The 22,094-nt window shown below is 53.8% G+C and overlaps 8 protein-coding genes across 8 annotated transcripts; 5 read left to right on the forward strand and 3 right to left on the reverse strand.

Moving 5' to 3' along the window:
• Positions 1–121: 121 nt before the first annotated feature.
• CCMA1212_003232 (Allergen Asp f 7-like protein) lies at positions 122–502 on the reverse strand (the record flags this gene model as incomplete). Its single annotated transcript, XM_073700586.1, has 1 exon — positions 122–502. One exon carries the CDS (start codon positions 500–502, stop codon positions 122–124), a length of 381 nt encoding a protein of 126 aa, XP_073561068.1.
• A 1,632-nt stretch (positions 503–2,134) lies between these two features.
• On the forward strand, positions 2,135–2,704 carry CCMA1212_003233 (Acetyltransferase; the record flags this gene model as incomplete). Its single annotated transcript, XM_073700587.1, has 1 exon — positions 2,135–2,704. The coding sequence occupies one exon, from the start codon at positions 2,135–2,137 to the stop codon at positions 2,702–2,704; it is 570 nt and encodes a 189-aa protein (XP_073561632.1).
• A 108-nt stretch (positions 2,705–2,812) lies between these two features.
• On the forward strand, positions 2,813–2,995 carry CCMA1212_003234 (uncharacterized protein; the record flags this gene model as incomplete). The annotated part of the gene is made up of 1 exon (XM_073700588.1): positions 2,813–2,995. One exon carries the CDS (start codon positions 2,813–2,815, stop codon positions 2,993–2,995), a length of 183 nt encoding a protein of 60 aa, XP_073561336.1.
• Positions 2,996–11,984: 8,989 nt separating this feature from the next.
• CCMA1212_003235 (Negative regulator of sexual conjugation and meiosis) lies at positions 11,985–13,601 on the reverse strand (the record flags this gene model as incomplete). The annotated part of the gene is made up of 1 exon (XM_073700589.1): positions 11,985–13,601. The coding sequence occupies one exon, from the start codon at positions 13,599–13,601 to the stop codon at positions 11,985–11,987; it is 1,617 nt and encodes a 538-aa protein (XP_073561337.1).
• A 278-nt stretch (positions 13,602–13,879) lies between these two features.
• CCMA1212_003236 (uncharacterized protein) lies at positions 13,880–14,335 on the reverse strand (the record flags this gene model as incomplete). The annotated part of the gene is made up of 1 exon (XM_073700590.1): positions 13,880–14,335. One exon carries the CDS (start codon positions 14,333–14,335, stop codon positions 13,880–13,882), a length of 456 nt encoding a protein of 151 aa, XP_073561334.1.
• Positions 14,336–14,519: 184 nt separating this feature from the next.
• On the forward strand, positions 14,520–14,915 carry CCMA1212_003237 (uncharacterized protein; the record flags this gene model as incomplete). Its single annotated transcript, XM_073700591.1, has 1 exon — positions 14,520–14,915. One exon carries the CDS (start codon positions 14,520–14,522, stop codon positions 14,913–14,915), a length of 396 nt encoding a protein of 131 aa, XP_073561307.1.
• Positions 14,916–15,330: 415 nt separating this feature from the next.
• CCMA1212_003238 (uncharacterized protein) lies at positions 15,331–17,079 on the forward strand (the record flags this gene model as incomplete). The annotated part of the gene is made up of 7 exons (XM_073700592.1): positions 15,331–15,580; positions 15,604–15,733; positions 15,765–15,861; positions 15,990–16,092; positions 16,369–16,412; positions 16,652–16,736; positions 16,966–17,079. Exons 1-7 carry the CDS (start codon positions 15,431–15,433, stop codon positions 17,077–17,079), a joined length of 723 nt encoding a protein of 240 aa, XP_073561631.1. The 5' UTR covers positions 15,331–15,430.
• A 77-nt stretch (positions 17,080–17,156) lies between these two features.
• On the forward strand, positions 17,157–18,091 carry CCMA1212_003239 (uncharacterized protein; the record flags this gene model as incomplete). Its single annotated transcript, XM_073700593.1, has 3 exons — positions 17,157–17,361; positions 17,407–17,606; positions 17,654–18,091. The coding sequence occupies 3 exons, from the start codon at positions 17,157–17,159 to the stop codon at positions 18,089–18,091; spliced, it is 843 nt and encodes a 280-aa protein (XP_073561306.1).
• Between the last annotated feature and the right edge of the window lie 4,003 nt (positions 18,092–22,094).

Here is a 22,094-nt window from a genome sequence, read left to right on the forward strand (position 1 = left end):
CTGTCTTCTGCTCCTTGCTAGCCCCCTGAATTTTCCCCATAGTACCATTCCTCCCCATCCATCATCCATCATCCATCCATGTCAGCAGGGAATCCCCGAGGTTGTTTCAGCCAGGCTAAATCTAAGCCCACTCCCAAGAAGCAGTGACACGGCCGAGGCCAGGATCGCCAATCACGCCCTTGAACGCCGCGGGCGAGAGATCGAGGTCGTCCTCGGCGCATCCGGCGCAGCGGTCGACGACGGTGACCACCTCGGAGCGGCCCTGGTAGCTGACGCGGATCTTGCGGCCGCAGGGGTGCTCGCGGTCGTAGAGGGAGGCCGAGACGGCGACGACGAGCTCGCCGTCGTTGTTGGTCTGGCCGCAGGCGCCGAGGCCGGTGTTGTACCAGGTGATGGATCCGGTGCGGTTGATGGCCGCGCGGGTGCTGGGCTCGGTGGGAGCGGCGGAGGTGGTGAGGGCCATGGCGATGGCGGTGAGGGCGGTGAGTATGAAGGAGACCATTTTGTGTGATTTGGGAGTGGAAGTGTTTGAAGTGTTCTGAATGGAGTGTAGAAAGGTGAATGTTGGAAGTTGCTGGGGAGTGCTTGTTGTGTTGTGGTGAACTTGGTGAGGAAAGAGAGAGGATATCGTGGGATTTCGAGGGATCTATATAGAAGAGGACGCAGTCGAGGATTTCTCAATGTTTGCTTGATGAGCTGCTTCGTTGGCGGTGTATCGAGTCTTGATCCCATGTTTGGGCGGTGTATCTTGGCGGTGCTGTTGGTGGTCGTGATGCGAGATGAAGAGAGTTCGACACTCGGTGTGGGATGTCTGTGAGCATCTTCTTCGATTCAGGGGCCCTAGAGATGGGAGTGAGACACTGTTTCACTGAGATTAAGTTGGAGTTTCTGGGGAAATGCGGTGGAAGCAAGGAGCAGAGTCGCGGGTTGGGAGTGATGTGGTGGCTTTTGAGCGGAGGACCTGGAGTTTGTTGTTTGATTTTGGGAATGTTTGTGTGACTGTGATGTTGTCACTTGGAGGCAGAATACTCGGTCATTGATGGATGGAGTAGAGAGGCGCTTTGTCCTTGATGAGTGTCGAGTTGATGTTGGTGACGCTTGCGGGAACGGCATCATGTGGACTCGATGGAGTTTGCAGAGTTGGCAATTGTCATATGCTATTAGTGAGTGATTGGATGAGCTTGACAGGTAAGGAATATGTTTGCGAAAGGCTGCAATATCTTGGACTTGGGCGTCAAGAATGCCATACGAATAATTTTGAACGTGCTGAAGACAACGTATGGTCACCAGATTCAGCATAATTGGACCCAGATGTACCATCACGCCCGATTCAACAAACGATACATTTCTGTCTGGCAGATCGACTCTCACACTAACATAGAAGAATATCTCGAGGAGAGATAACGATGTGCCATATGTAAGTAAAGTAGGTAGAAATAGTGATCTAGTAAAGCCGAGACAGTCTGAACATCTTCCTACCACATTAATATCCAGCTGGGGATGGTCTCGACGAACGATACTCAGTATGTTTGCTGATCAAACAACTGGGGTAGAGCATGATTGATGGAAGTCGTCTTCGACGAAGACGGCAACTCCAATTACACGATGATGACTTTGCATTGTAAAATCTGGCTATATCCAGCAGCATCAACTTGAGTATCTTACACTCTGCAACAGCTGTGTTCTCATATTGAAAGCATTGCCAAAGGATCTACGAATCAGTACAAGTCGCAGCTGAGTTGCAAAGAGTCATAGATGGATAACACCCCGCTTGGGTTCGGCTTTTGATGCCGATCTAGGGTCCGGCCTCCACTTGGCCGACTCGCGCCCTTCCAGTCGTTCGGGGGGTTATGCCGGGTCCTATCGGTTCATCTTCGTTTTTGATCTCGATAGCGTCGTTTTAATAATAAGTATTTGCGTCGTCCTTATCATTCGTATCACGGCGATGGAGATGGAGATGCTCGAATGACTCTTCATGCTTCATTCATGCCCTGTACATAAGAGAACAGCCATGTGCCATTGAAAGCTTGTCCTGCAGCATGCGGATCACTGCAGATCTTGAATCTCGGCAGGAGTCCTGACAAACATCGCCATCAGCTTCACATTCCAGATCGTTGCTCAAGCCAATAACAGCATGGGCAGCACCAAAGAACCCGACTTCATCATCTCCTCCATCACAGACGCTTCAGCCGTGGAAAAGCACCTCCCTTCGCTACGAGTGCTCCTCCAGCACTGCGTCAACGATGAGCCCGAAATCTCATCCATCGGCTTCCTGGCGCCTCTGACCGATCACACGGCCACCAGCTACTGGCTAGATCTGCTCTCTTCCTCCGTCATCGGGCCCGGAGCAACAACAACATTACTCATAGCAACAGCTCCGGGAAGCGACCAGGTCGTCGCCACGGTGCAGCTCGCGAGAATGCCCAAGGAGACGCACGCTTACAAGGGCGAAGTCAGGAAGCTGATGGTGCATCCGGAGTATCGGCGGCACGGGCTGGGACGGAGGATGATGGACGAGGTGGAGCGCGTTGCCCGGGAGGAGTTTGGGATGGAGATGCTGGTGCTGGATACGTCCAAGGAGACGCCGGCGAGGTGGTTTTACCTGCGGACGGGGTGGAATGAGTGGGGGATCTGTCCGGACTATGCAAAGTCGTCGAGTGGTGTGAAGCATGACTGCTGCTTCTTTTGCAAGAGTTTGGTATAGGGAGGAGCATTGTGAGGTGTGGGATCAGATAGACCAAGACACGAGATCTCGATGCCTGACGATGACAACATATCTTCTCTGTAGTCGTCACTGCACAGAACCATCACCATGCCCTTGAACAGGCCATGTCTCAGCTACAGCTTGACACAGCACCGAAGGCCCGGCCCCACCCCGAACCTTCGGCCTCCGAATCTGTCCGGGCCGGGGCCATCACAGCTCCGGGTGGCTTCAGACCCCGGAAGGTTCTCCATTCGTAAGCTGATGGTGATGGAAATAGGGGACTTTCCATAATCGTCAATTCTCCACGACATGAGAGCCGCTAGCCAGGCCGTGCTCACTTTCAGCCTCATCAAGATCCCGGCATGAATCGGGGGGGTGGGGGGAGATGGGAAGTCGTCACATGGCCTTTGCCTCGTCATCATCGCTCATCGCCCATCACTCGTAGAGGCATCACTGCAACGCGCAAATTCGGTAACCTAGTGGCAACGGCGATGGCATCGTCTCGACTCCTCTCACTCGGGATTTCGCGGGCCTAGACTTGTGCTTTCTAATGGGAGTACACGCGTTTGATGACTAGAAGCATGGCTTCCCGCTTCCTCCACGTGTGACATTGGAGAGTCTTTTCGACAAAAGGCTTACGGTGACATACAGACAAGCTCACCGAGCGGCAGCTATTCCCACTTAATGCGGCATCATCGCTGTCTCCTACTCCATTCGCATCCACTCGGGGTTGCCCCGATGTCCGAAGAGGCAGCTTTTGATGAACTACAACACTTTGGCTCCCCGCAGCTCCCGTGTGTTGTGCGGGCTTATGGGAAGAAGGATGCCGTCTCGAATAGGCATCTGAGCGGTAGATGATTTCCAAGACGGCACGCCCAGAATGTCATGTGGGATTACGCGATGATTTGATGGAGACGCGGCCCAGTTCTGAGCTATGGATGTTGTTCTTTCTATAGAGGCCTTACTGTGCTGAATAGTGACGGACTGTGCTTTGACTTACTCCGATGGCTCCGGATTGCGTGGGATAACGCGGGATGGGGGACGGGGACGGGAAAGTGTTCTCGTGAGGATGAATTGGTTTGGTGATGTGGAATGCGCGGGAAGTTGTTGTGGGCGTGTCATTGAGCGGATGAACCGGTGATAAGAGAAGATGCTATACCAAGGTTCATGGCGAGATGACCTCCTATAGAGCTCTGGGCGTTTAACAATGGACTTGGTAGAGGCCTCACCGCGGGGAGCAGCCGGCGTTAGCTGGACAAGTCTCCGAAGGAAGCATTCCGATGAGGCGGGCGTGACAAATGGCATCTCACCGTTCAGATCGCCACGACGAACTCTGTTAGCTGACGTTTTTCCCTCATTCTTGCTCAAGACTACCCGCTGTTCAGCCTCGTGGAGCCTCTAGCGGATTCCTCTCCGAGGTCCGAAGTTGGTCGGATGTCGTAGAGCAGCATTGCCATTCACTCGGGACTTGTAAAGCTTATTTTCTGCGTGACTCTTCCAAGTATTGTTGGCGCTACTCTCTCTTCTCTCATAGATTCTCCGTCTATTTCTCCTACCGACTAGGCAAACCCCCGATTACCTATATTTGCAAAGTGGCAGATGTTTTTGATATAGTGGCATCAACGACCATCGGCCTTGTGACCAGGTCCACATATCAAAAGCTTGCCTCCTTTGGCTCTATTTGGAGAACTTCAGAAAGGCTGACAAATGAGAAAGCCGCCTCTGTTCCAAATATTCCTTGTCGACGAGACGCCGCCATCCCGTGAACCCGAGGCTCTCGCTGCGGGCGACAGCCGGGCCATCATACAACTCCTTCTTTGACTTCAGCCTCGTTACGCTCTGCTTGCCTTACAAAGCACATTGCCACCACCACAAGATTGCAAGCTGGATCTCGCTCCCGATCGAAACCACACGGATCTCGCTATGAATGGCTTGAGCTTTCCACTCTGGTGGAGGATGCAGATAGGATACAGTACGAGATGGATTCACACGAAGACATCCGCCACCAGAATCCTCAAACTGTGCTGCCACGGCCATCCAACAGTCGCCTTACAACACACACGCCCCCCCCCTTGGTTTCCATTCCGTGCACTGGGCCCGGGACGGGCTTGGAGCTCGTTCAATCTAAAGCTTAGAGCACGGCGTGACGCCTTTGGCGTTCCGCCTCTTGCTTCTTGGATGTCTTGATAGGCACTATTGGGTACGGCAGAGGGTGGAAATGATGCACTGTGGCTGCGGATGGCCTGTCTGACCCCGGGGAGTATGTACAAGACACCAGCTGGGTACCATCTCTTCGCAGCCCAATGCTCTATCGTGGCCACGATGCCCAAGTCTGGGCGAGGGAGCGAGTACATTGGCCCGAAGATGGACAAACAAGGCCCCATGGCTGGCGTGGTCTTTGCAGGTAAGCATCGACAACTTCTCTGTCGTCGGCAGATGGACTGGATTACATGTGCCCAAATGATAACCACCAGTGACATTCTCACGTTCCAGGTACGGAGTAGTAATTCAGCTCTCACTTCTCAGCTCTGCAATCTCATCTGTAGCAAGTCGACTGCAGGTGGATCTCCTCCTTCTCCGCGGCAACAAGCAATAAGCACTCAGTTTCTCACTGCTTTGGCTGCTTCGGGTCATGGCATGTAACATCCAGGGCCGACATTTCTTACCGCGAATGTGGAGAAGCCGGCAGTTGCATATTAGCTCCTCACTTGAGAAGACTACTGTAAGATAAGTAGCAGAGATTCATCCAATCATTGCTGTTATTACTTGGTTAGTATGAGTAGGAGAATCTCTGGCCGCATGCTGCCGCTTGTATGCATGCAAGGGCCGGTCTGGACGTGATTGCTCGCTCCGCGCCCATATCTGTGTTGTACAACCTCGGAGCCCTCCGTGATACCCCATACTTTGAAACTCCGTACAAATCACACAAGATGCTACTACTTGATCCAACCCGCCTTTTGATTGCATCCAGGGGGGAGCAAAGGCGTGAGATTCGCCTGATGGCAAATCATGTAACATTAAGATGACACCCATGCCTGGCTGCTGCAAGCGAGAGCCGTGTCGCCCTTGGGCCCTGACAGGAAGGCAATCCAATCATCATCATCTGTTCCTAGACAACACGGATATTGGAAAGGAAACAAGACATGGCCCAAACTTGGCTGGATGCAGAGCAGCCCAAAGGAAAAAGCAAACAAGGCAAAAGGGCTCCAAGCGAGCCTGCTCGACCCTATCAACTGTCACCTCCTCGATGCTCGTTCCCTCCTCTCACCACAGCAACAAGCCCCAATATGAGAGCTCATAAAAACAGCAGCAAGATAATCCTACAGCAAAGTAACCAGACAGCAGAAGCATGTCCACAAGTTGCCACAAGCAGTAAGCACCGCATCTGCAGCTTCGCGTGCGCTGCCCTTCTTCGTGTCACCAGCAGTTACAGGAGCGGCAGCCCAAGGGTGGGAAAATGCCGCCTGACCCTCTTATGCGTGCCTGGCCGGTCGTCGTTCTTTGATCGTGACTTGTAACATGGGCGAAGGTTCTCTGCATGCATTGTACATGCTGCTAGCATGGGGGGGCGCATGGAGTTGTGTGTGTGTACTGTACTGCATGTTACTGCTGCTGGGCTGTAGGTATGAGTCCTACGACTATGGGGGAGAACAAGGGGAATCCCGAGCTGCTCCGTTGCAAGCTGCGGAGTAGACGAAGTGATGACTCCAGGTACTGCAGTGCAGCTTCAACGTCGGTTCGCTCTCTCCCCAGCTTGCTCGCCCCCGGATTGGCCGTTGCGAAAATGCCCGTTTATGGAGAGACATGCATGGAGACACATGATGGCAGCAAAGTGGTGCGCATACGTGGCGGTGGCAGAGTAGGTGGAAGAAATGGGCTGGGGGAGGGCGGGCCGGGATTCTGCTGCTCATATGAGTGCTTTTTTTTTTCTGCTTGGGTGGTGCCCGTCCTGCATTGGATTCATGCGGATTTCATGCAAGGACGGACTGGTCATGTCTCGAGCCTTGAGAGTCAGTCGTGGCCCGTAGGGAGTGGCTTGTGATATGGAGAGAGAGATGGAGAGAGCTTGGGTGAATCTGCCTCTCCCTCCTCCTGCGCTGCCCCCCCTTTGCGCTGCCTCTCTGTAGGTCGCATCTGCCTCGTTGTGAGCCGTCGGCCTCTTCGCATCAGCATCGTCTTCTCCGTCTCCATCATTGGCGGCACCTTGCAGTTCCCCTCAAAGAAGCCCCAAGGATGCGGCACGGCTTGACTCGACGTCCGTCTTTGCTTTAACAAGGAAGAAGGGCTGCACAAGTCACAATCACAGCAGCAGCAGAAGCCTCGCTTGCTCTCGCTCCTCATCAGCATCGTTCCGACGCCCCGCGTCTTTTTTCGGTGTGGAAAATGCCTGCAAAACGTAAGAAAAAGAGAGAGAGCGATTGTCACCGTCAGCCAGCCCCGAGTCATTCCTGGCGTCTTTTCAGCCTTCAGCTGGGCTGCCCTACGAAAATTCCTCTCATCATCCTACAGCGACAGATGCTTCCTGCTAGCATTCGTTCTAGCATGATCCCGGCTGCTGTCAACTGTCATTAGTTAGTTTCTTCGCTTCTTTTTCCAGCTCGTTGCAGAAGCGGTGTGATCATAATCTCCCTCATATCACCCATCACCCATCACCCATCACCCATCACCCGTGATGAATGGCAACGGGTAAGACAGAGTGATAGAACCCCAGGAATAGCTCATCCCCGCGCTGTGATTGGGTTCTGTGTTTCTACCCCGTAATCCGTATGTTTTCTTTTCTTCCTTTTTTTTCGTTGTCCTGGCCAGGCTGCCATGCGGCCGGACTGACAGGGGGGGTGCGTGACCCAACCAACAACCAAAGACAAGACAAGAGTCAGAGAACCAGAAAGGAAAAAGGGAAGAGCCCAGCCATCGTCATCTTTCTCCGCTGGAAATCACAGTCACCCCCGGTCAGAAAGGTGACCGATGCAAAGAGAGACACAGGAGGAACCTTGTCTAGGCTCTCGAGCCATCAACCCTTGCTGCCGTGTCTCAAGGTCCCGTGAGGATCCGTCTGTCGAACCCATCATTAGCAACATCATCAGCAGGGNCAGTCCAATCCTCTGCCCCCGGAACCCGCGGGGGGGGGCGGGCGTTTCTTTGCTTTTGCTTTTGTTCGAGCTTCTTCGTTGCGTGTTGGTTTGCTCTCATTTGGGCCGTGATTATCATCATCTTGCCTTGACGCCAGGACCAAGGTAATCGCTTGACAGCAATGAGTAAGAGTGAAGAGATGACGCTACCGGAACAGGAGCCGGCTTACATCTTGCATGCTTACCCTTACTTGCTGCTTGTCTTGTTACACGGTTCAATGACCCGACGGAATCCATCGATATGATCCTTGGCTTTGCTCTATAGACTCGTCAATGAATATTGCAGTGCTCCAAGCATCAAAGCGGCAGCACAGCAGCATTCTGCACTGCTTGCCAAGTGCCTCCCCCCTTAGCATAGCCCAGATGGCTGGGGAATTCGAGTTCGACCACCACAGCCTCCCGATCCTGGCTCCTCTTCCTCCTCCGCTTTTCTTCCTTGAAAGTACAAGTTATGAATTACAGGAGCAAAACGTGCAAGATGACCCGGCAGAAGTCTCGGGGCTTCGCAGCCACCCGACGAGCGAGCATCTAATGCTTCCCACTATTAGCAACTCCTTTCCCCAGCCACTAGAATCCTTCTTCGCCCTGCATCCAACAACAAACAAACCCAGTTGGCCTCGTTATTTCCTTGTCATTGTTGCCGCTAGACACTAAGAAATCGGACCAAAAAGCCAGACCTTCGATAGTACAGTAGCCAAGCAACCTTAGTTCAGGTGCTATTACGCACTTCATTCATCCATCCGGGACAGATGACGCCGTTTCCCTCCTCCCTTGAACCAGTGAGCCCGAAGCCAGGGCCAGGCCAGGGTCCCGGCGCAGAAGGGAAGGAGGACTTGACGCTCAGATGTTCGGGACGGCGCCTTCAGCCTTGATCCCACAATCCCAGTGGCCTGGGGCACCAAGACAAGCCCCCCCGAAACAGAAAAAAAAGAAGATAAGAAAAAAAAAAAGAAAAGAGGATCAATCTGTCCATCAATGTCTGAGCTTTATTTTTGTCCGGGATGGATGACGCTTTGCCTCCCTTGCGCTTGTTCTGGTCTTCTCCCCCTTGCTTGGGTATCTGCGTCACTGGGTGTCCCTTGCGTTCTGTCCATCTGCCCTGCTTCTACTGACAGGTGTGTGAGCAACACCTCATACACGGACATACAGAAGATGATCGGAGGATGAATGAATGTCAGGTGGTTGGGCAGTTTTGGCTCCCCGAATCAAGTCTACAGCATTCCTTCGCAACCGTACATACACGCCTACATACTGCCTCATCACAATCAGCATCGATCCTCTGCGCATCTTTCTCTCCTCTTCATTCTCCAACCGGCATCGAAGCAGACGCCAATGCACCACCAGAGAGTCCATGACCGCATCCCGCCCGCCTTTCCGGCGACAGGCATCATGGCCCATCCTTGCTGTCCCTTCCCCCCAAGTTCACGTCAAGTTCAAGTCAAGTCAAGTCAAGTCAGCTATAGCAAGTTACATTATCACTCATCACCATCATCATCCTCATGAACCCAACCCTTGGCAGCCATGTAAATCGGCCCAATCATCGCCTTCCGCCTCACACACCCCAACTCTCTACGCCAGTCCCTCCTCTTACCTACCCAAGCCAAGTCAACTTCACTCCAAATCTCTCCTCAATCCACGACCCAAGGCTTCTGCCGCTCATCTGTCGAGCATGAAATAAGCCCAGCCAGGCCAAAGTAACCCCCCCTTTACCTTGTTCTGTAAATGTGCATTGCAACCCCCTACCACCACGACATACAGTACCGTACTACACCACAACACCCCCCTCAGTCCAATCTCCCCTATGCTACCCAACCAGGCACGATTCTCGCCACACCTCCCATCTTCTTCTTCCCTTCCTTGACGAAATACGGGGAGGCAAAGAAAAAGCTAAGCTTCGCTTCTAATCTCCCATCCAATGGCATCCCATATCCCACATCAAACCGCCATCACGCTAATCCATCTCAAGGCGTATTCATGCCCAGCACACCACCACCAGGTTGCCAATGCCTTATGTAGCTAGCATGTAGGGTTGGATCCAACGAGATGAAAGCTGTGCTATTGATGCTTGCTTGCTGCCTTGCTTCCTTGCTTCCTTGCTCGGTTTTCTTGCCTCTGGCTTCGTCTCCGTGCAGATGCAGATGCATTGCAGTAGCCTGGATACCACCTCACCACACCACTTCATCCACGTCGAAGCAAGGCAACAAGGCTTCTCCAACTCTGCCCAAGCCCCCAAAGCAATCTCATTCCCCTCCCATCTGATCAAGGACCTTGTCAGTAAGAAAGAACCCGCTTCCTCACCCTTGTTTACATCCGATAATACAAACAAAGAGCCGTTTATAGCATCATGTTTATCAGTTTCTCCGCAGTTGCATACACAGTTAGAGCCCTTCTTCTCCGCAGGGGGGGCTTGACGCCTCTTCCAAGCCTATGCTCCTCCTCCTCCTCCTCCTCTTTTTCACACATCATCAATCAATCGAGCTTCTTGCCCTTTCCCCGCGACTAATCCCATCCCATCCAAGCCGCATTTCTCACAAAGTTCATCCAATCCACGGCGCCTCATCCCCCACATGACCACATTAGATTCACACACACACACACTTACACACTGATCGAAACACCACCAACAGACGGCCAGGAACCCCCCCAAAACCTGACCTGGTGGCTAACTTGAACATGGCAGAGATTCGCCTGCTTCAAGCCACGGAATGTGTATAAGCTAGGTTTTGATGTCTAGGTATATGCGGCTTATCAATCGCTTTTCGCCTGTCGTCGATGCCATCGTGAAGCTTGCTAGCCTTCCACTTCATCGGACACGCCATCTACGTGCTTCGTAGTTTCACCGTCTGTGCGTAGCTTTCCATGGCTTTGCTAGCGTTATCATTTTCCTATTAGCTATCATGAAGAACAAGTCGACGTATGAAGGAAGAACATGATGCAACATGATACATTCTCTCTTCCACCGCTTGACCCCTCATGGCCTCCATACCACATATCCCATACGCAGGTCTAAACAGCAGAACCACGCAAGAGAATCGTGATGCCCCATTATCTTCTCACAGCCCCCTTGACTCACACGTCCGCCCCCCCTCCAAAATAGCTCCTCCCTTCCTAGTCCAACTCCAGCAAACAATGTCGTCAATCCTACAGTCCAATCCTCTGCCCCCGGAACCCGCGGCCACTAACTAGCTCAGGGACGAAAGTGGCTGCGCTGGTTCGTTTCGTTCGATCGATGCTTCGCTTTCGATTGCTCCGGCGCCAAAAAAAATGCCACTATGAGATCAATGGCCGTGTCGGTGGCACCCCCAAGATTTCGAGACGAAGTTCAACTCTCTTGCCGATCACCGCATCAAGGAAAGTAGCCATAGAACAATGTTGCGTTCTTGTAGATGCAAGAGTAGACAGTAAGTAGGCAAAGTGTTTTATGGTGTCTGCTATAACGTATATTTGGTTTGGAGGCGTTGGGGATTATACCCAGCCTCCGTCTTCTGGTTAAAAACGTGGTTTGCGGCAGCAATTGAGCTGATCCGCAGGGGGGGGGCTACTGAGCCCAATGTCTTCTATCTTTGCAGTCCATCTTTTCCCACACAAACAGTACACCAAAAGAGACTCAAGTGGCCAAATTGCCCCGACAGTCTCTGCAGTTTTCCCATCCCAAGGAATTCTTTTCATATCCATCCGTAGACAAAATAAATGACCAAAAAAATGGCAGTCTGGAAACAGTGTTCCTTGCCGCCTCAAAACGAATGAACGCGTAGCAATAAGCCTCCTCATCAGTGTTTGTTTTTCTCGTCAAAAGTCGTTTCCATCAAATAAACCTTGGCAAATAACTCCCCATCTTTCGTTCTCCCAAGAAAATAAGATTGCAGTGTATACCTTCTTTCTCCCAGATAAAACTGTGCGCCAGAACTGATGCCTTGATGCAAAAGCGACACGCTTTCCGAACTCCTCATCCTATAGATCCGAACAAAATATGAAATAAAAAACGCCACGCTATGAAGGAAACCGCGCTTCAAGGCGAATATGTAGTAGAAGTGAATAAAGGAAAAAGGTCGAATGAGTGATGAATCGAGAGTTGAGTATTAGGCTGGGCGCCTCAGTGGGAGACGCCCAAGTTTTCGTATTTGTCGCCTTGTATTAAAGTGGTTGTCCCCTCAGTAGCAGCCGTGGAGGGGGGTGAGGAAAGAGACTTGTTGGTGAAAAGGCACATGGTTCGGCTGCATCATCTGCACATGCTGAACATATTTGAACATGTCCACACAGAAAGGCAACAAAGATTTGAGTTGGTATCCAGGCTGCACAGGCATAGGAGCCTGGATAGGTGCCGAGGCTTGCTGGCAGGGCGCGTGTTGAAGAGGCGCTGCCGGCGCAGCAGTAGGCACCATGTGAGGATGCGGGTGAAGCAGAGGAACGGAGACAGGGCCGGTGTACTGCTGCGGCACGAATTCGTGGCCCTGGTACACGGCTTGCTGCGCGTCGAGCTCTTCTGACTCGTATGCCTGAGGAGAAATGTATTCCTGAGGCAGGTCCTGGTGGGCGGACATGTACTCGTCGTCGTCTTCGTCGGTATCCAGGTCGTCGATAGTCGACACGCTCGAGGCCAATGAACCTTCGGTGGACGACGACGAAGCAGACGAGAGGGCCGAGTCACATTCATAGTCATCGACTATGGCGTCCTCGTTGGAAACGTATTGGTCTGGGGCAGAGGTGGGCGCGGGCACTGCCGGCACGGTGAACTGGGAACAAGCCATGATCCTCTTTCGCAGCTCGGTAAGGGTGATGCGGTGCTCGGGGTTGGGGTTGAAGATGCGTCCCAAGATGGCGTTGAGCTCATCGGTAAGCGGGAGGATCGTCTTGAGAAAGTCCTGCGAGCGAACATATGCCCGGTAGGTCGAGTCTTGGTAGGAAGCCTGCTTCCAGGGGTTGCGTCCGCAAGTCAGGTTAACCAGGATGACTCCCAGGCTCCAGACGTCATTGGGGGCACACATGTAGTAGGGCTTTCTCGCGGAAGGGTCCAAGCACTCTGTGAAGTCGTCTCCGTTAGTCAATTGCACCTTGTGATCCTCGGCGGGGGAATGGCGATAGTTACCTGGACTCATGTAAAAGGTTGAGCCGCATCCGTAATCCTCAGAGCGGTCCTCACTGGTAGCCAGTCCAAAGTCGGCCAGCTTGACCGTCTCGCCATTGTCGGTGACGAGGATGTTCTCAGGCTTGAGGTCCCGGTGGTAGATGCCGAGGTTGTGGCAGTGCTCAACGGCATCCAGGATCTGGAGGAAGACCTTCTTGGAGAGCTCATCGTTGCCAACGTACTGACCGCGCTCGGTGATATTGGAGAACAGGTCGCCCTCGGGGCAGTACTCCAGGATAACATAGATGCAGTCAGGGTCGTCGACAATCTTCATCATGGACACCACGTTCGGGTGCGCCGACGCGAGGTAGTGCAGGCGAATCTCCCGCTGCTGATAGGCAACCTGGCGGCGTTCCAGCGGAGTTCCATCGGCATTGTACTTGCTCAGGCACTTGACGGCATACTGGACTCCAGTGTTAATATCCAGGGCAGTGTAGACGACGCCGTATGCGCCGGTACCAAGGATATCGGTGAGCTGGAGCTTGCCCTCGAGAAGCTGTCCTAACCGCTGCTCTGGAGCAAGGGGTACACATCGGGGCTGGAAAGTCCGTGTAGCAAAGGGCTGCTGGACGTTGCACTTGAGGTTGTCGTACGCGGGAGAGGCCGGGGGAGTGGGATATCCGTACGGGGCATGGTGCTGCATGTTAAGCGACTTGTAGGGTATAGTCTCCAAGAGTCTGTTTGGTCCTCTCGAGAGCTCAAGTCGAATAACCAGATCCGAAGATGGAGACGACTATTAGAATGGATAGGAGAAAAAGAAAAAGAAAACGAAAAGAAAAGGATCCTTTGAGATGGAGCGAGGTGATTGGCGTGTTTTTTCTTCCTTAGGGGGAGGTCGTTGTCGAGGACTTGTGTGAAGAGATTCCGTATAAATCACAGGTCGAGGTTCCAATGAGATACCAGAAGCAGCCGCATAAGGTGTTAAAAAGTTCTCGAACAGCCGAATGAACGGGTCAAGAGCGGCGTTGAATTGTCAACGGCTTCAGAGTATCGACGGCACCGGACAAATAAGAGAGGATAGTATAGGAGAGGCAGGCGGAGTTGAGACGGCCTGGAATCTTTGAAGTCCAGAAGGGAAAAGAAAAAAGAATCGAATTGGCGGCAGAGAGGAAGATTGGTACGTTGAAGGAATGTCGTGAACGTGGTGATGCGTGTAAGTGACCCTCGGCCGAGAGTGGGCAACATCAGGTAGATATCAAACCGCACTCGAGACACGGCGTGAAATCTGGCCAGACTAATGGCGAGGCGACAGAAGAAACGTACCCTTGTCTCTTTGGTCTCGGGGGGCTTGCGAATTGCGCGGAGCCACACCAAGAAGATCCACCGCCATGGAGAGCTCATCAGACCCCGGTCCTTTTTGGAAGAGATGAATGGCATGGGTGGTGTCTAAGGCGGCAGGGGGGTTGCCACAGTACATCCATGATGCGCCAGCTATTCTTAACCAGCGCTGCAGGGCTCGTTCGACAGCCTTGGTAAAGAAGCGGGACTAGCGAAGCAGGGATCGTAGCGCGACGCTGAGGAATACCTTGTAAAGGTATACGAGGATGCTCTGACACACCAAATGAAGCGGTTCGCTGGACTGTGCGAAGTCACTCGTGTGTCATCCGCCGCCGCTCGCCCTCCCTCACACAACAAGATGCCACTTCGCTCACACCCCAAGCCCCCTTCGACATGCTCGGCTGGCACTAGCGACCCTTGGTTCCACGTCGAGTTGGGTGGCCAAAAAAGCCAACACTTGGGCGATTTCCAGCCCCCCCAGCCAGTCGGCTTCGACGGTGTCACAGGAGAAAGATTGAGCCGCCGTAATGGGGCGAGGTTGTCGGATCTGCGGTGGGCTACAGCATGTCACACCCTTTCATCAACACCCCGTGCGTTGCTCGCACTGCTCGACATGACTGGTGGGCGTTGCCTCCCACCACCCACCGGCCAGGCAAAGGCGTCATGGTCGGCTGCGTGACTGGCATGACCTTTGCGTGAGAATGTCGATGGGGAAAGGCTCGACTCGCAACCTCTAGCTGCTCCCCTTCTGAGGCGGCCGAGCGTGTGTTTGAGTGTGACGACTGGAATGGGGACGGGAGATTTCGATGAAATCCGTCAGGCCACCGAACAAGAGGCTTCCGTAGCGGACGCCATCAGATGGGTGACTGTGGAAGAGACCGGCGCCGTCTCCGCACTGTCGACATGGCGCTCGTGCCGTGGATTCGAACAGTGCACTCCGCAGTTCATCCTGCCAGCATTCGTCCTCTGCCCCCCCCCCCCCCCCCCCCCGTAGCTCGTTTGCTCAACGCCGGGTCTTCCTCTCTCGCTTTCTCCCCCATTTCAAGCTGCTGGTGCAATGGCAATCGTCAATGCGCGCTCGCCCACTGGCTGGGTCTCCCTTCTCCCTCTCCCAGCGAAGCACGGCACGCGAACATGCTGACCCTCTCAGCATTAGGGCGCCGTGGTGGGTAATAGGCAGCAAGCCAGACCGAAATGCATGAAGCAATGCTGCCTGCCTGCCCGCCTGCCCGCCCGCCTGCCTGTTTGCTTGCCTGCTGGGCCGTGTCGCCTCTCGATCTTTCAGTCTGGCCATCGAAGGCGAACTCGCTCAACGGCAGTCATTTGACACGGAAGCTATTACCTGTATGTACGTGTACCTCGCGTAGAGCGTTGCTTCGTCGTCCACTCAACATGAGCGGGGACGGCTGCTGCTTTGTGCAGATCAATGGCTGCAAGCGGCCATGTCAACCCGGCAGCAAAGCCTTGCAAGCAAGAAACTAGACCAGCATCTGTTCAGTGGGTTTGGGTAGGGAAACCTGCATTGCAGGCGTCTGCCACCTGCAACCAAAACAAGTAGCAAGTCGCAGCGAGCAAGTGAGTGAATGTGTGAGTGCCTGTAGCAAAGCAGCATGGGCCGTGGATGCGTAAGAATCAATTGGCACTGTGGTTTCTCCGCCGTGCAATGCACCTGTGCAGGTATTCCCCATCGACGGTGATATTGATGGCCACCGCAAACCAATGGAGAAGCCAGCCTTGGGACCTGTCGTGGAAGAAGTGGTGATGGCCGCTGCGATGTGACTGGCTCGAAGTGGCTGGACGTTATGCGGCCCAAGTCCACACCCTGGCACGGAACTACAGCGCCTGTTGCCAGCACGGTATGAGTGGCCACGTTGGGAGCTTGTTTGCGTCTCTGTATTCACAGACTGTGCCGTGTCAGACAGTAGGATTCAGGAGCGTAACGAGGTTGCCAGATGAACCTGTGCAGCGCTCTTGTTTCTGGCCAAATCGAGGGCGAAACACAGCATGACGCAGCCAATGGAATGCCCGAGGAATGCAATGCAGCTTTCCAAGAATACTATTAGGCGCCATGTGGTCGAACAACTCGGCCGGTGTTGGCATCAACATTATCCCTCTGCGCTGGCGGCCCCTAGTGGACGTGGACGTGGACACGGTGGGATTGGAACGACGAGCCCAGGTCAGCATGGGCACACTGGTGTCTGCTCGAAGCGAGAGTTGGCCAGTCCGATAGATGATAGAGATAACAGACAGGTATGTGTTTTACTTGCTCAATCGGCCGTCCTCCGCCTGTTGCCGTGCTGGACAACAAATCCACCCCGGGGCCGCATGTCAGGAAGCGGAAAGGGAGAGACCAGCCAGCAGCGAAAGAGCCCCGTGTGAACACGGAGCAATAAACGTGGCCACCATCGCCCGCAGCAGAGATGAGCCAACATGCTCAGCCGATAGACCACACACGGGCGCTGGCCTAAAGCGGAGGCTTGCATCGGCTCGCGGCATCGTCGTATGATTGGGTACTTGATGCCAGGCACTTGGAAGACGCCAGTCGAGCAGGAGCTACACCGGGCCAAACCCGCAAGGTCTCCCCATCCAAAGTCGTCTCTCAAGGAGAGGGCTAGCAGGGCCGCACAGTGCTGTGCCTACACGAACGCATAGTGCAGTAGTGAGCGAGTACAGTACTGTAACCATCTGTAGTATCCAATAATACTTGACCAGCCTTGTCTTCGTTTGAGAGCAATCTCAAGCGGACAAGGGAGCAGAGGTCCCACGCCGAGCCGGGCAGTGTGAGGCTGTTCTCCGGGACCCGTTGCGGTTGCATCGCCATTTGCCTGATGCTGCATCCATGATAATATGGGGTTGAAGAAGGAGGCGTCCAATAGCAGGGGGCGCTCAACGGGATGGTCGGATATTGGCAGTCAACCTGATGCACTTGGCAGCCGCCATTGGAGCCATTGGAACTGGCCTGCAGATTGACCACGGCGCCCAAGCAGGCAGGATTGGTGCAGCATTTGCGGCAGAGGTGGTGGGCCGCGGGCCACTGATGGTTCTTTGTTTGGTTCGATTCGATTCGATGTTTGTGCTGCCCGTCTCCTTCGCACTACGCAGCGATGATGGAGCACTCGAAGGACGTGAAGTGTAGAAACCTCGGGCGTGTGTGTACTTTGTACACGTAGCACGGTACGCTGTTACGTTAAGCGCCTGTCTCTGTTTCACTCGTCAAAACAACAGCCCAGAGGAACCTGAAATTGACGACAAGCTGCTACGATGCACGAAGCACAGGACGCAGAACGAGCCACATACCTGTAACCCCGCCGATCGCCAGAAGGCCAAGAAGCAAAAGGAAGAAAACGGCGATGAAACCCATCGGCTATCAGTGTCTATGACCAAGCTGGCAGATCGCCGTGCGGATCGCAATCGCAGCGCAAGAGCAAGCACAAAGAAGAGGACCCCCAAACCGAGCCAAGACAAGACCCCGTCGTGTCATTTCTCGCTCATTCGTTGACTCGGTCAGGTTCACGCTCGCTGGGCAAGGAGTGCCAGAAGCCGAGAGCCCGTGCTCGCTGGGCCATGCAAGTAGACACATTGGGACCACTGCCAACTCGAGAGAAGTGTCATGGCCGGTGGCACGGCAGGACGAGATCGGCGGATCCCAGCAGAAGGCCGCGAGCGAGTGAGAGGATTCGCGCCGAGTCAAAAGAGTCAAAAAAGACCGCACAGGCCACGCAGCAGGGAACAGAAGGGCAGGGGGCAGGACAGCAGACAGGGGGCAGGCGAGCAGAGCAGAAGAGCAGCCCCTTGCACCAAGAGGGTCGCGATCGAGGTCGTGCTTCGAGGGCCAGGGATCTCGGCAAGGGCTAGACCGGAGACGGCTAGATGCGGGCGAGGAGAAGAGCCAAGAACGAAGACGAGAGAATGATCCTTGTCGCAGCTGGTGAGGGTGGAGGAGGAGGAGGCGACGAGAAGTGAGCGAGAAGGAAAAAAGGAGACGGGCGACAGATGCAGCCCAATCCCAAAACAGCACTAGACCGCCTGTTTGCGCTGGCCCGTACTGGGTACCTGACGCCACGTGCGGATACGCGATCAGGCGCACGGACTAGCGCTCTGGATGCTGAACTGGCAGCGGAGACGGAGAAACGGCGGCCGCAGACTGTGTACGTGGCCGCGCACGTGTACAAATACCTGCATGAATTCTTCGCTCAGGAGTCGTGTCAAAGCTGGAGTCAGATGTGGGGCGGTCACGCGGCGACGAGCCAATGGTAGGGCTTTCCCAGGTGGCTGCCCAGGGTTCTATTGAGATCTAGACAAACTCTATCGAGTCACGACTCTGCATCGTTTTTTTGGCCACGAAAATACAGCACGATATGAAAGTGCATCAGGACTCGGTATTTGTTACTGTGCAGTTGCAGGGGGCTGAGCTTCGAGATGAGTCTGATGAGCACTTGCCGTGGAGATGACTCGATAGCAGAGGCTAACGAGAAACAGCCAGAGACAACAACAACAACAACAACAACAACAACAACAACAACAACAACATCAAAAATACAACCATCATTTGATTGCTTGCGGCATACAGTACCCTACAGCACCGCCTTACTAGACTGCCTTACAAGTACGAATATGTGGATGCAATCAGTCACTTCGCGCTGCTCACATGCCCCTCGAATGTGGCCCAGTTCCAGTCCCTTCTGTTCTGGGTATCTATTTGCAAGGTTCTCCATTGCCTGTACGCATACCACCGGCTTGCATGCTAGCAGCGTTACGAGCCCATGTGTGCACCTCCAATAGATTGCCTACCAGCCCTTTTCGCCTGGATCCCGGAGCATATGCCACTTGTGACGGGCTCGGATATTATGACACAGTCCTGGCCCCGTCTGGTCTGGCTCTGAATCCATCAGTGTGACATCGAGGATGGATTCTTCTAGCCTGAGGCCAAACTTGTCGACAGACACGGAGCAGTATCCTGCCCCCCCCCCCCCCCTTGCTGGCTACCGACATCAACTTGGGAGGAGGGTGGGCAAGGGCAATATTACACGATGATTCTGCGAGCACTTCGAACTGGGTGCTGTCACTAACCTGCCCCGGCAGCCCCTGGAGCATTGATGATCCAAGCCTAGTTGAAAAACCACACACACACTGAGACTGGACAAGCAGGACAACCTTGGATGGGTGATTGATTGGATCTGGTCGAAGCCGAGTCCTGGAGTGCCAGGCGGCTTCGGGATCCAATGAGCGGCCGTCCACTATCTCTCGAACTGTGGCTTTGCAGTTATCGTGGCAAACCTGGGCGCTCAGCTGAGCAACACCCTCTGTGCACCATCTTGGCGAAGTATCCAGGCCATCCCCAGGGCCAAGGCCCGGGAGAGATGACGGCGGCTGGAGCTCTACAAGCCAACCGCACAGGCTTGCCACCGTGCCAACGGCCCTAGACAAAGCTTGTCGCGCCGTCTATCACGCAACGTCGAACCATGCACCAGTCGTCATGATCGTACTGTAGCAGCTTGTCTGAGGCGAAACGGCAAGCTTGGATCTTCAAACGGTCGATCGATCATTGTGTATGATGATGGTTATGATGAAAGCCAGCTACGCAAACTTGCGCCGTTCTGTGAATCCGTCCAATAGCGTCAACGATCCACAGACAATATACAGGTTTTCGCTCCCTTTCCCTTCCATCTCTCTACTTCACCTTCCTCTTGTCGTCCGACTGATCGAGAGTTCGATGTCACGGATGAGCCGGCGGGGAGCCATGAGTCCGCCTTATCCAACTGGGCAGACTGAGAACCACCATTACACAAACATGCAGCTCTCCAGCCGCCAGCAAGTGATACCACGCCCACTTGCTCAAAACCCGTTTGATGCACACCGGATAGGCAGAGTTTTACTTACCACTCCATACCAGTCTCTCTGCCTGCAGCAAACCCTGCATGCTGCCAGTGTTATCACACCACAGGTGCACAGGGTCATGCCCTCGAGCCAAATTTTCTTCGTTTTGCCTCCCTGTCTTTCAACAAAGTGAGACAAACCACATGGTCATTACCGCAGAAACAAGGGCCAGGGCATCCACAACAGCCTTCAGGTGTGTGTGTGTGTGTGTTATTTTTTTTTTTTTTTTAGGAACGGCTCATGGCCAATGAAGCCGAAAGGAGCCAATATCGAGCACCCAACAGCTCCCCCAGTGGTCGAGTCACCAGCGCCTGAAGAAACGCCAGGAGGCAAAGAGGCAATGCGGGTGAGGAGCGCTTCTTGCATGGCTTAGTCCCCGCGGCTGCCTGCAAGTCATTCGGTGCACGCCACTCACATCCATATCGGCATCTCGCTAGGGGCTGGCCGCGGGCTGCGGCCTCGATGAGAACAGCAAGACGGCACCAGCAAGCGCCCTGGATCTGGCAGTGCTTACCAGCTGGGCCTATTGTTGCTCGGCGTCATCTTCTTTCTACAACCGGAAATGCCGTTTCCCTACTTCTCCAGTGCAGCCACTAGACGCAGGATGGAATATCCACGATTACTGCTAGCTGCCAGAGTGCATCCGCCCTGTCGATAGCTCAGCTGCCCATTGTTTCGAGATTGTGCATGACCTAGCCAGAGTTTTCCTTCCACCGCTTCTTGCTTGCCCGCTGAATTTGTGCTGTTCTGTTTGCACCTCAGACATGGCTTTGCCGCGCTCTGCGTTCCTCCGAGTTCAACCACGGCCGGAGGTGACCGGAATGTGGAGCCGGAGAAACCGATGGGTTCAATATTGAAGCACCGGAATGCTGTTGCTTCTCCCTTCTATCGGGCCGGGCCAGGTCTCGGGAATGAAATTGAAGACGTGTGAATAAAGGAAGCCGAGGAGAAATATCAACTTCAACTTGTGGGTTGGGGAGTAACACTTGCGGTGAAAGCTTGATGGCACACTTGTAGACACATGATACGGTGTGTTTTGTCCAGCAATTCTGAATAAGAGCCGAAAGAGAACGCCGTTGACGGTAGTTGACAGCCCGTCTATGTGGCTGGACCTGAAGCGCAGTCTAGTTCCTCATTTGTCTCTATGTTTAAACAGGGCAGTTATTAATAAAGCTGATAGTACTTATGGGAGCTGATGTCCAAGTTCGAGTATTGGTGTGGACGCCATCAACTCAACAGCTTACCCTAGATACGGGCTTGAGCTTCTGCTCTTGCGCCTCATCGACCGAAAAGTAGGGTAGCTGGGAGCGGTTGATTCAAGAGTCACATATGGTTCGATAAACAAGCCACCTCTGTTTCTCTTGGCACCCTTTGTTGATACGCCTAACAGCCAAGATTCGCGGAGGATCGGTTCGTTTAGCTACCTCATCCGTATAGCTTCGAGATGGCGTCCGTCGGCATGATGAAGCCACGAACCGGACAAGCCACGGGTGAGGCTGAGCGAATGACACAGATCTCCTCGCCATCAAACAGGAGAAGTGAAGACGAGTTGGTCCAAGCTCCCTCAGGCTTTGACCCAATTCTGTTGTAGTCATCGGCTCGAGGCGCCAGCTAATCTCGAGGCTTTGGTCATCTAGTTGTGGTATGGGTTACCGAATGCCATAACGTGGCTGTTGAGTTCTCTCCAAGGAGGAAACCAAGATGGGCAAAGTCGAGCGCCACTGAAGTCAAAACCACAGCGTGGGGACGAACAGTGGGGGAGGACGGCAGATCGTGGTGAACATGGAGGACAGTATTCGACGTCGCTCTTTGCTGTGGACAAGGGGCTACCATTAGTTCCTGACCAGAGGCGTCAAGGCCTTGTCCAGAGCTGCGGACTTGGGACGAAGAACGTTGCCCAGTGCTGTGGTTCTGGGATGAAGACGTTGCCCAGAGCTGTGGTCCTGGTACGAGGCTAGCTGCTATCTTGTGGCGATTCAAA

The sequence above is a fragment of the Trichoderma ghanense genome, assembly GCF_004382785.1.
Source record: "Trichoderma ghanense strain CCMA-1212 chromosome Unknown scaffold_2, whole genome shotgun sequence".
Classification (NCBI taxonomy): Eukaryota; Fungi; Ascomycota; class Sordariomycetes; order Hypocreales; family Hypocreaceae; genus Trichoderma; species Trichoderma ghanense.